Source organism: Lepus europaeus, chromosome 18, assembly GCF_033115175.1.
Source record: "Lepus europaeus isolate LE1 chromosome 18, mLepTim1.pri, whole genome shotgun sequence".
NCBI lineage: Eukaryota > Metazoa > Chordata > Mammalia > Lagomorpha > Leporidae > Lepus > Lepus europaeus.
Window position 1 is genome coordinate 61,792,766 of NC_084844.1, and position 12,936 is coordinate 61,805,701.

The following is a 12,936-nucleotide window of genomic DNA, read 5'->3' on the forward strand; positions in this document are numbered from 1 at the left end:
TTTCCCCCTTCCATAAGATACAGGTAGCAAGAAGCCTCACTCAGGGGTGACTGTGGAGCTGGAAGAGGTGAGCACTCAGTATATGCTGAGTGGACAGAAGGCACCACACAAGCGCCCACTGCCCTCGTGTTTCGAAGCGGCCTTTTCCTGAATGTTCTAGAACCTGCCTAACAGGAACGTGTGGTGTGTGCAAAGAGGGGCTGCCTGCGCTTGGCAAAGGCCTCATCTCCCTCTCTGCCCCAGGCCCCTGGGTGACCACGGCACAGCCAGCGCACCACGCAGGCCGTCCCACATGGAAGCCAGTCTCCGCGGCTCGCGGAAGGGGCAGGCCTGTCCTGCAGGGCGAGCCATTGGTAGGGGGCAGAGGGAGCAGGCTGTGACATCTCTGGCAGGGAGGAGAGGGCTGGGGGCTCCTGCAGGGTGACCTGCTCTCAGCCCTTCCCCCAGAGCTCCCGGGAAGGAGGGGCTCAGGAGATGGAAGGCAGGCATCTCTCAGGTGTGTTCCTCCAGCTTCTCGTGCGTTTGTTCACTGGCCCGCTGGACAGAAGGGCAGACAGTTGCTGCCTGTCCCTGGGTGGTCTGGCGTGGCCCGAGCGCCAGCCCCTTCCTGGTAAGAGGCCTGTGAGTGCGGAGCGGGGCGGCCCTCCCAGCCGGTGCCAGCATTCCTGAGGCTGAGGCGAGAACCGCTCACCAGAGCTGCTCAAGCATTCCCGAAGACGGGGAACCTGGGGCTCAGTTTTTTTTTTCTCCTGTTGGACCACGCTGCAAGGTGCTACCGAGGGGCAAAGACGCAGAACACGGGAGGGAGGCGCTGGCGCATCTACAGCTCTGCAAGAAGGGCGCCTCAGTTCTGCTCCCGCTCTCCGGAGCGGCAGGAAGTGGATGTTGTGCAGGGAGGTGACAGACATGGGAACAAGAGACTGGAAGCCGTCCACCGGCAGGAGGGGGGCAGGGGAAGGAAAACAGCTCCAAGGCACCGTGTCTCTGGGGCTGCAGGCGCCGATGCAGTGCCGCCGGCACGCCTGCTCATAAATCAGGAGAGCTGTGAGGGCCGTGTGGTTCGGGCTGGCTGAAGTAGGCATCCAGAACATTCTGTGCGTCTGCTCAATGGTTCTACTGTTCTACAAGGGCAAGCTCACGTAGCCTAAACACACAGAACAGGAGACAGCCGGGAGAAAGACAGGAAGCCGTCTGGACACCGCACAAGCCCAACCCTCCACGGAGCTGGCACGGCCGACGGGCCCTCCTAGAAGCCACAGGACAGCAGTGCGTCCTCAGCGGCAGCCACAGCGCTGTCTGCACTCGAGGTGGCCAGTGGTTAAGAATCTATCCCTGGGGCTGGCACTGTGGCGCAGCGGGTTAACACCCTGCCCTGAAGCGCCAGCATCCCATATGGGCGCCGGTTTGAGTCCTGGCTGCTCCACGTCCGATCCAGCTCTGCTATAGCCTGGGAAAGCAGTGGAAGATAGCCCAAGTCCTTGGGCTCCTGTATCCACGTGGGAGACTCAGAAGAAGCACCTGGCTCCTGGCTTTGGATTGGCCCAGCTCCAGCCATTGCAGCCAATTGGGTAGTGAACTATCAGATGGAAGACCTCTCTCTCTCTCTCTGCCTCTCCTCTCTCTGTGTAGCTCTGACTTTCAAAATAAATAAATAAGTATTAAAAAAAAAAAAAAGAACCTGTCCCCACTTTCCCTGCGACAGCATAAGCAGAATGACTGCGCCCCAGTGAGCCCCTCTTCAGAGAGAACGCCCTGGGCCCTAGGACAGAGGCTTGCTTTTCCCAAATGTGCCGTCTCCTCCCTCCATGGTGCGGGCGGGCAGCGGGTGGGACCGAGGAGGGCACTCTGGGGCACCTGCCGCTCGCCGCTCCGCCCGGCCAGCTCGCAGACCCACTTCCTCTCTGGGAGCCAGTGCAGCGGCTGCTGCCGGGCCTATATATAGGAGCTGAGTCAGGTCCGAGGACAGGCGGGGGGCAGCGGGCCTGGAGGCAGCTGTCCGTTGGAAAGTCTGCAGATCCAGTGCCAGAGGTGGCACTCACCCCCATGTCCCCATGTGTCACCTCCTATCCACAGGGACCTGCAAGTGAAGCCAGGCTGTGGGCCCCTCACCCTCCAGGCAGGGCCCGCCTGTGCCCTGGTATCCACACAGCACCCACCCCGCACTCATCTCCAGTCCCACCCAGAATGCCCTGCCTAGCAGCCCCACCGTCTTGCCAGGCGAGGCTTCCAGACGGTGAGTTCTGGGGTCCCACAGGACACAGGCCTCTCAGCTCTGGCATTCAGTGAGATCACGCACCTAAAACTGCTGAGCAAAGGGGGATGCTCACATGCGCCTGGCCCAGCAGGCCCAGCTGTGAACGTCCCGTGGTGGAACGGCAACACCGGGAGGCAAAGGCGCCCTTCTCCGTGGACTGCAGCCCCCTGGAGGGCAGGGACCCTGCCTTTCCTCTGTTGCCCTAGCGCTTGGCCCGCGGAGCCTCACCGAGGGGAAGGCGTGCCAGTGTGCCGTGTGCTCGTGTGCAGAAGCCGAGGCAGGAGGGCAGGGGGCACGGTGCGGCACGCCTGTACGTAGAGGGCAAGGGACAAGGCCTCTGCAGCTCCTCTGTCCAGGAGGAGTGGGCGGGGGCTTTGACTGACTCCAGGCCCTCGTCCCAGCACACAGTCCCCGAGACTCGGGGGCAGGGTATTCACGAATCAGAACGGAACCGGGCCGAGCGCCTGCTGAAGGAATGGCTGAGGCATCGCTGAGCCCGTCTCTGTTGCCCAGGTCCGGCCCCGGGGTCGGGGGAGAGTGAACAGAAGCACACAGGCAGGCCTAGAACCGGGGGTGCTGGCTGATTCCAGCAAAAGGCAGGCTTCCTTTGGCATTCACAGAGCTAAAACACTTTCCAAATTAGTTGTCTGTTGCTTGAAGATTCTGAACTTCCACACAGAGACCCCCCCTATTTCACTAAGCAGCTGGAGGAGGCTGGTGTGTGGCGCAGCTTAAGCCACTGCCTGTTACACAGGCATCACATATCAGAGCAACTTTTCAAGTCCTGGCTGCTCCACTCCTGACCCAGCTCCCTGCTGATGCGCCTGGGAGGGCAGTGGGAGGATGGCCCAAGTGTCTGGGCCCCTGCACCTGCATGGGAGACCTGGATGGCACTCCTGGCTCCTGGCTTCAGCCTGGCCCAGCCCTGGCCATTGTAGCCATTTGAGAAGCGAACAGCAGATGGAAGACCTCTCTCTTTGTCTTTCAAATAAACAATTAAATAACGTTTTTAACAAAAATAAGCAGCTGGAGCAGAGCGAGGCTGCCCACGGAGTCTCCAGCTGGCCTGAGTCAGAACTGGCTTTGGCCCCACCCGGAGGCTGAGAGCCAGGGCCACTTCTCAATGCACTTAAGCCCTAGCTTTTTCCAAAGGACCACTGATGGTGACATCCGGCCCGCCCCCTGATCTGCACTTCCTGTGTCCTGTGCAGCTGAGCTGCTCCACATCCCTGGCGTGCCGGCTCCTCCCCCGCCCCACCCATCCCCACCTCAGGACCTACCTCTCCCCAGACCCGAGGTGGCGCCCGTTATCACCACCACAGCACCCCGCAGGTATGCCCTGGCTCGCATCCACTGCAGCAGGCGGAAGAGGCCGAAGATGCCCAGGCAGCCGAAGAGCAGGGGCAGGATGGCGGTGGACGTGAGGAAGTCCATGGCCCGCACTCTCAGCAGACTCCTCCTGGGAGACACAAAACCAGACAGACCAGTGGCAGAGCGGCAGAGCGGCAGGGCCCAGGCCCCTCCCGGGACTGCCACACAGCAGCCCGCTCCTAACTGCCCTCGCTCTGAGCCCCGGCCAGGGGCTTCCAGACCCTGCGTTCCGCGTCGCTTGTCCTCCAGCTACGCCACCCCACGTGGTCCCCAGAGAACACGCTGAGGTTATCACCCAGCTCAGGGACTTGCCTCCTGGAGGGCGTCACGGAGAGGGCAGCCTACCGCGCTCACCTGATTCTCCTTAACGTTCGGGAACTTAAGTAATGCCCATTATCATTTTCAATCCCTGAGTAATTTTGAGACTTTAAAAAAAATAGTTTTAAAGCAAAGGCCGGTGCCGTGGCTCAACAGGCTAATCCTCCGCCTTGCGGCGCCGGCACACCAGGTTCTAGTCCCGGTTGGGGCACTGGATTCTGTCCTGGTTGCCCCTCTTCCAGGCCAGCTCTCTGCTATGGCCCGGGAAGGCAGTGGAGGATGGCCCAGGTCTTTGGGCCCTGCACCCCCATGGGAGACCAGGAGAAGCACCTGGCTCCTGGCTTCGGATCAGCGCAGTGCGCCGGCTGCGGCGGCCATTGGAGGGTGAACCAACGGCAAAAAGGAAGACCTTTCTCTGTCTCTCTCTCTCTCACTGTCCACTCTGCCTGTCAAAAATAAAAATAAAATAAAATAAAAAAGCAAATGAAAAAGGGAACCGTGGCACTTCTGCACCTCTAAGCAAACACTCGAGGGACAGGGGCTTCCGGGCAGGACAGCTCTGGGCGGAAGCTGTGACACCACAGAGGAGCCTCCGACCACAGGCCCACGGACGCCCCAAGGAGCTCAGGGCAGGGCTACACTGTGCCACACGCCCGCAGACAGACAGACAGACAGACACATACACACACGGCGTTCTCGCGGGGCAGTCTCAGTGGACCCTGTCGGTCACATGGGCATCTGTCAAGTGTGCTGCTGTCCTTTGGAAAATGTATCGCTTTTTTCCACAGATGATCTTACTTTTCTTGTGCCCCCTGAGCCGCCCCTATTTCTTGTCACTCACCCATGCTCCTGTACCCAAAGCTACTGCCAGGGAAGGAAGGCAAAGGATGAGCTAGTGAGAAGTGGGGTGGGGAGGGGCTTGACAAGTAGGCCAGAGCATACCGGGCCAGAGGCCCCCGTCCGCCCCCAGGGCTGCGGTGCTATGAGCACAGGAAGGAAGGTGCTGCAAACCCAGAACAGCATCCTGGAGAACCAGCCCGAAGCTTCAGTTTTCCTTTATTGATTTTCATTTCATTTGGAAGGCGGAGAGGTAAAAGAGAAACAGGTCTGTTTCTTCACTCTACAACAACCCAAGCTGGACCGGGCCGAAGCCAGGAGCCTGAAGCTCAACCTGGGTTTCCCACACAGGCAAAAGGAATCCAACCACCTGAGCTGTCGCCCGCTGCTCCCCAGGGTTTGCCTCAGCAGGAAGCTAGGGACCGGGGCTGCGGCCTAGTGGGTAAATCCTCCACCTACAGTGCCGGCATCCCCTGTGAGCACTGGTTTGAGTCCTGGCTGCTCCACTTCTGATCCAGCTCCCTGGCCCAAGTGCTCGGGCCCCTGCACCCATGTTGGAGACCTGGATGAAGCTCCTGGCTCCTGGCTTCAGCCATTGAGAGTGAACCACCGGACAGAAGCTCTCGATCTCTCTCTCTGCCTCTGCCCCTCCTTCTCTGTAACTCTGACTTCCAAACAGATAAATAAATCTTAAAAAAAAAAAAAAGCAGACTAGCTCAGATTCAAACCAGGCCCTCCACTGTGCAACACAGGTGTCCCAAGTTCCCAGTGTCCACCCCAGCCTGAAGTTTTAAATCATTCATCAGCTTGGGAATACGCGAGAGTATGCAAAACCCTCACCCACGTACTAAACGCCGCACTGCCTCAGCCCCGCAAACTTAGAACGATTTTCGGCTTCCTTTCTCGAGATGTGGCCAGCTCTGCAGGCTCCGGCGGGCCTCCACCTCTGCACTAGGGTGCTCCACTCCTGAAGTTCACGTACAAGGGCTGCCCTGACCTAAGGGAACCCCCAGCTAGGCAACAGCGCTGCCTCCAGCTGGAATGGCCAGCACAAACCTGCCTTTCCAAATACACCTAAGTTCTCGATCCCCGAATAGGAACAACGTTCTTGGGCTGTTAAAAAAAAAAAAAAAAAAAAAAAGACTGCTTTCTATCAACTGCCGCTCAGTCCACTTCTAAAGGCTAAGTGGATGCGTTTCCCTCTGAGCCTCTGTCGCGGCAAGCACACTCTGAGGAGCTGGGGATGAAGGTGGCATCGCGAGCGCCAAGCTCTTTCCCCAGGTGCTGCTGGAACCGTCCCTGCCCACGACAGGATGCTCCGCCCAGGTGTGCTCAGGCCACAGGGAGGTGCCGGGCCCCATGGACCCCCTGGCCCCTGGCTCAGAACAGGCACTGGTGTCCACACCATCCTGGTTCTGCAGTGCTGCCTGGGGTCTTCCACGGGGCCTGGCCCCTGAATGCGGGGACTGAGAGGGCTTCCTGGGGGCAGGAGCAGTAACTGCGGGGGTGCGGGCATGAATGATGAGCTTTTTGCTGGTACACCAACAAACAGGAAATGATAGCAAGTGACAGAAAGCACGGGTAGGCCTTGAGGTAAATAGAGCATAGAACTTTCACACAATAAACTGGGCCAGGCCAGGCAGAATTCAACCCAGCTGGGTGGCCATTTGGGAAAAGCCCCCCCCCCCCACGCTGTAATGCCAGGTGCTTATGTCGGGCAGGTCTCAGAGCGGGACCACCCTGCCTTGCCCAGAGCAGCCCAGGCCCAGCCACTGCCTGCAACGAGCAGGGGGTGGGAGAGGCATTGGGGGTGCTGCTTAGGGAGGGACAGCAGCACTCAGCCTCTGGGGCCAGGGCCCAGAGCCCCACACAAGGTCATGGGGCTTAAGCATCAAGCACACAGCCTGTTGCCTCCCAAAATGCACAGGTTCCAGAGGTAGCCTGCCTCAGCCACCCAGCAGCCTGGGGGAAGGACCCTAACCCTCAGGGGAGGGTGGGAGCACCCCGCACCCCCAGGTATGGTCTGAGGTTAGATGAGTCACGTGGGGCTGCAACACCGCTGCCCACAATGAACTGGTACCCCCACCCCCCACATGGCACAGAACGCATTTCCCAGCCACTAGATTTCCAAGGCGGCCTGACAGAGCCCCTGGTTTATGAATACTTTTTTTTTTTTTTTTTTTTTTTGCAAAGGAAGGACACTCATTAAACACAGAGTTCAGTGCAGTTTGACCGTGAGGCCTCCGCAAGCCCTTTAACTTAATGACATCCCCAGAGGCAGCCACGATCCCGTGTCGCGATCGCGAGTTTGGTGTCAAAGCCAGCACAGCAGACAGTGAGCACACAGGCACCTGCTGTGCACCACACAGGCACCTACTGTGCACCCGGGGAAGAGCAGTGTGAACACGGACTGGCCGGGCAGGGCTCCCCGAGGAAGGGCCCTAGCGGAAGACTGGCGAAGCTTCCCCCCTGCACTGCAATTTCATGCAACCGAATCAGAACTCAAGCCAGCCAGCCGGGACGTGAAGAAAAAGAGAGAGCTACACACCGTCTGGGACACTTGTGGGATTCCGTGAGCGCCTGACTCAACAGCGCGGGCCAGCCTGGGTCTCCCGGCCCTGGGGGCAAACGTGGCGCCGGGTGGACAGGCTCCATCCTCGCCCACGGCCACTGTCTGTGGGGAGAGTGCACAGGTGCATTCAGTGTGGCAAGCCGGGACAGCACCGGGAGGGAGGCACAGGAGACCAGGAGTCGGTACGGACTCTCCCAGGCTGGGGCAAGGCAGACTGCACGGCCGGCCACTTGGCTGAAAATCAGGTTCAGGGTCACCACAGCTTCCCCGACCGGGTGAAGCTGCTCTTACTGGCAATCCTGACTCTTCAGATTCCTAAGGAGCTCCCAACGTTCCTTCCCCTCTGCTGTGCACCTGGTCACAGCGATGGGCCCTTGGGGAGCGAGGCTACCGGCAAGAGCTGTGCCAACTCCTTCCTGTTGTCCTGGGCAGCCAGGACCACGATGGGAGGGAGCTGCCGTGGGCCCCGCCGCCTTGCTGTGGCAGCTGTGGCCTTCTTGCCTCAGCAGGAGGGAACCGCGTCCCAGCTGCCACACTTCCAGACCAGGAGGCAGATCGCCCCGTGGCGCAGGGGGAGCTGCTTTCTTGGGGAAGTACGTGACGAAGGCTCACTCTGACAAGCTTATAAATTAAGGCTTTGACACCGAGTGCTTCGTAACTGCTCCTCTCACACATACGGCCAGATTACAGACTGGGAAGGCAGGACTGATCGTATGAAAAAAGGGGCGACTCGCTCACGATTTCCCTTCCAGTAGAAGGGACAGTCTGTCCAGCACCCCTGTGAGCTCTGGCAGGAAGCAGGATAGGGACAGAGGGAGAGGGCGGGGCCAGAAAAGAAGGGAGGAGACACCCCCACACAGAAGCCGTCATGCAGTGGTCATCAGAAGGATGCAGCACCCACAACTGAAACATGTGCAAAGCCATCAACCGCGGGGGTGTGGGCGGATGAGCCACGCCCACCTGCCCCTATCCTCTGTGTGTCACCAGGTCAGGGCGCTCTCACCCCAGGTGTGCAGAGTGGGGGAGAGGCCAGAGTTGGGGAGAGGCCCCGTGGACTGACTGTCCAGTAGGACTGGGGAAGTTGGGGTCGTGAGGTCTCCCTGGAGTTCAGCTGCTCCCCAGGGGTGCTTTTATTTTTTAATTTTAATTTTTTTTTGACAGACAGAGTGGACAGTGAGAGAGAGAGACAGAGAGAAAGGTCTTCCTTTGCCGTTGGTTCACCCTCCAATGGCCGCCGCGGCTGGTGCACTGCGGCCGGCACACCACGCCGATGCAAAGGCAGGAGCCAGGAGCTTCTCCTGGTCTCCCATGAGGTGCAGGGTCTCAAGCACTTGGGCCATCGTCCACTGCACTCCCGGGCCACAGCAGAGAGCTGGACTGGAAGAGGGGCAACCGGGACAGAATCCGGCGCCCCGACCGGGACTAGAACCCGGTGTGCTGGCGCCGCTAGGCAGATTAGCCTATTGAGCTGCGGTGCCGGCCTATCCAGGGGTGCTTTTAAAGGACTTTCAAACCAGAAACAAGAAAGCTGCTCTGGCCAGGAACACCTCCCTTTCTGCCGGGCGTCCCACCCCTTGTACTTAGGCATTTGGGCCCTGCACTGTATCCCACAGACGGATTCTGTTCCCAAGACTCCCTTCTTGGCTCAAGCAAGACAGACAGACAGACAGACAGACAAACAAAAACCACAACTCGTCCAGGAAAACAGGTTGTTGGCGTCCACTCAGAAAGCATGCATGGACAGGACACCTGCATCTGGGAACCAAAGGGGAGAATCTGAAAACCCTCTGAAGCTCAAGAAAGAATGAACTGAGGCCTGTCAGAAGGATTAGTCGAGGTACGGTTTGCCATGTTCCAGGAGAGCAGGCCGAAGGGCAGAGGGCAGAGAGGGAGCCCGCTGGGAAGCAGGGAGTGGCTCGGGACCCCGGGAGCACACAGGGTGCTGTTCCCACACACGTCCGCCGAGCCCTGCGTTTCCGAAGTGACCACCAGCTCTGATCGGCTGGTCTATTTAAGGTGACACAGCCACGGGCCATGCTCGGGACCCACATCTGAAAAAAGTCCCTATCTCCACAAAGTAAAAGCAGAATAAAGCTGCTTCATTGTATTTCAAGTGTCTGAGAAGCTGCCTTTGACTGGAAAGAAAGAACAATATCCTACCTCGGGTGGCGGCTACGGTGCCCGTGGCAGGTCCTGGGCCTCGGGCAGAGCGGCTGAGGCCAGAAGCCAGAGGATAGCTTCGAGTCAGCAGGCCCTCCCTGGAATGCCGGGACAAGCCCCGGCCGAGCGGCCCATGGGGTGTATTTTGGGATGCGAGCCCGGAGGCCCTGGGTTTAAAGCAGTACGGGCTGGCATTGGTGGAGGCACATGGCAGGCTGGGAGTACTTCAGGCTGCCCCCGGGACGTTCGGTTCTGGGAAGAGGAGCCTGTGGCAGGGAGCTCTGCTCTCCAGTAAGACGCCGAGCACAGCTTCACAGCAACCCGGCCAGCGCGGCCAGGGGGAGGTGCCAGCGGCCAGCCCGGCCCCTGTGGTGCGGCTCCCTGGAGTCGGGTGGCCACGAGACAGCGAGACAGCGGCACACGACGCGGAGCCTGGCCGCTGTCAGGATGCACACACATCCGCCGTGGCTACCGAGACGCTCGGCAGAGAAACACTGTTGGTTTCTGGTGTGCCTTTAAAGAGAACGGAGTGTCTGCAAGAGGCCCAGCCCCCTGGGGGGACAACGGGCAAGTCGCCAGGCAAGTCAGTTCTAGGGAGCTGGTTTCAGGGTCCCCCGCGTGGACCGGTGTGGGACACGGGCCCCACGACAAGGCGTCCTCTGATCAAGATGGCGATGCTCATCCCCATGAGGAGATGCAAACGGGCTGCTGGCTCCCGAGCTGGCTGGCCGGGGCAATCCCCCTCCCCGCAAACAGTGCACCCAAAGCTGCAAACACAGGAGTAATAGGGGCTCTTGAGACTCAATACGGTCTGTATGCGCGCGGGGGCGACTCAAGGACTTGGGCCGCTGCTATCCACGTGGGAGACCTGGATTAAGTTCTGGATCCAGTGCATGGAAGCTCGCTCACTCGCTCTCTTTCTCTCTGCCTTTCAAATAAATAAATCAGCAAATAAATAAAGTCTGAATAAGTGTGTGCCGTAAGAGGACCATGCTTATAACTTTGCACCAACAGCTGTGGGTCACTTCGGGTCCTAGGTTGCCAGCTCCTCCATTCAACTACTAGTTTTTTGTCTTTTGAATTTTTAATCAGTTTTTAACAGATTTGATGTTTTGTAGCTACAGGTTTTTTTTTTTTTTTTTTTTTTTACAGGCAGAGTGGACAAGGAGAGAGAGAGACAGAGAGAAAGGTCTTCCTTTGCCGTTGGTTCACCCTCCAGTGGCTGCCACGGTTGGCGCACCGCGCTGATCTGAAGCCAGGAGCCAGGTGCTTCTCCTGGTCTCCCATGGGGTGCAGGGCCCAAGTACTTGGGCCATCCTCCACTGCCCTCCCTGGCCACAGCAGAGAGCTGGCCTGGAAGAGGGGCATCCGGGACAGGACCGGTGCCCCGACCGGGACTAGAACCCGGTGTGCCGGCGCTGCAAGGCAGAGGATTAGCCTAGTGAGCCGCGGCGCCGGCTCTTAGCTACAGTTCTAAGAACCTAAGGATATTCCCATCCTTCTTCCCTCTTGGTAATCTTTGAATCCTAAGCCTAAGTCCTGTACTGTGGCCCCATAAATACTTTTTTTTTTTTTAAATTGAGGTAAAATTCACGTTCCATAACATCAACCATTAACAATTTAAAGTGTACAACTTGGGGCTGGCACCGTGGCTCACTTGGTTAGTTCTCTGCCTGCGGCGCCGGCATCCCATGTGGGTGCCAGGTTCTAGTCCCGGTTGCTCCTCTTCCAGTCCAGCTCTCTGCTGTGGCCTGGGAGGGCAGTGGAGGATGGCCCAAGTGCCTGGGCCCCTGTACCCACATGAGAAACCAGGAGGAAGCACCTGGCTCCTGGCTTCGGATCGGCGCAGTGTGCCGGCTGTAGCGGCCATTTGTGGAGTGAACCAACGGAAGGAAGACCTTTCTCTCTCTCTCTCTCTCTCTCTCTCTCTCTCTCTCTCTCTCTCTCTCTAACTCTACCTGTCAAATAAAAAAAAAAAAATAAAATAAAGTGTACAACTGAGGGCATTTTAGTACAAAGAGGGCTGTGCAACTGTCACCTCCATGTAATTCTAAGACCATAGGGGCCAGCGCTGTGGCGCAGTGGGTTAATGCCCTGGCCTGAAGTGCCGGCATCCCGTAAGGGCACTGGTTCAAGACCCGGCTGCTCCACTTCCTGTCCAGCTCTCTGCTATGGCCTGGGAAAGCAGTAGAAGATGGCCCAAGTCCTTGGGCCCCTGCACCCACGTGGGAGACCTGGAAGAAGCTCCTGGCTCCTGGCTTCGGATCGGCGCAGCTCCGGCCGTTGCGGCCATCTGGAGAATGAACCATCGGATGGAAGACCTTTCTCTCTGTCTCTACCTCTCTCTGTAACTCTGACTTTCAAATAAATAAATCTTTTAAAAAAATTCTAAGACCATAAATAATCCCCCCTAAGCTTTATTATTTGAAAAGGCAGAGAAACAGGGTGGGCAAGACCTCCCACCTGCGGCTCACTCCCTGAATGCAGCGGCCAGGGCTGGGCCAGGCTGAAGCCAGGAGCCTGGAGCTCCATCCTGCTCCACTGCACCCTACATGAGTGGTGGGGGCTCACCGTAGGGAGCCATCACCTGCAGCCTCCCGGGGTGCACACCAGCAGGAAGCTGGAGCCAAAGATCCAGGCACTCCTACATGGGATGTGGGCATTCATCTACTGCGCCACAGTGCCTGCTCCCCCGGCCCCCCTCAAACAGTTTTTATTTTCAGCCCCAGAGTCAGCTTCCTAAATTGTATCCTGAATAAGCTCATAGTTCAAAAAGCTGTTCCTCAGGGCCAGTGCTGTGGCGTAGCAGGAAAAGCCGCCGCCTGCAGTCCCGGCATCCCATATGGGCGCCAGTTCAAGTCCCAGCTGCTCCACTTCCCATCCAGCTCTCTGCTATAGCCTGGGAAAGCAGTAGAAGATGGCCCAAGTCCTTGGGCCCCTGCACCTGCGTGGGAGACCTGGAGGCAGCTCCTGGCTCCTGGCTTCGGATTGGCCCAGCTCCAGCCGTTGCAACATTTGGGGAGTGTCTCCCTCTCTCTCCCTCTCTTTCTCTCTGCCTCTGCAGCAACAAGGTGGATAAGTGTCAATGCAAAGATGAAGGTGAGAACCCAATGTATGTGAAAGGAGCCAACAGACCCTAAGCCAGAGTATGTGGCGGGAACCATGTGCAGGCCTCACTCCCAGACACTCAAGGACAAAAGAGCACAGCACCCGCTATGCTGGCTGTGAGGATTTACTGAGCGCCTACTGCGTGCAATCTGTCCCAGGCTCTGGGCTGCAGAGAACCAAACAGGAAGGAAGTGACTGTCTTCACAGAGACGGGACAGTGGCGGAGCAGGCAGGCCTGAGGGGACACCTGCAGTGGAGGCGCACGGTCATTCTGACTCGGGCCTTCTCGGCCACGCTGCCTCCTTCACCTCTCAGC

At 58.5% G+C, this 12,936-nt stretch overlaps 1 protein-coding gene across 2 annotated transcripts in view; it reads right to left on the reverse strand.

The window, feature by feature from the left end:
• Positions 1-12,936, reverse strand: part of DHRS7B (dehydrogenase/reductase 7B) — a 39,552-nt gene that overhangs the window by 10,315 nt on the left and 16,301 nt on the right. The window contains exons 1-2 of one of the 2 annotated variants that reach the window (XM_062216646.1): positions 9,513-9,594; positions 3,535-3,713 (exon numbers count right to left, since the gene is read on the reverse strand). In XM_062216646.1, coding sequence (XP_062072630.1) covers positions 3,535-3,688 — 154 coding nt within the window. In that variant the 5' untranslated portion in view covers positions 3,689-3,713; positions 9,513-9,594. Of the gene's footprint in view, positions 1-3,534; positions 3,714-9,512; positions 9,595-12,936 lie in introns of those variants that run through there. The other variant, XM_062216645.1, reaches the window with a different exon arrangement.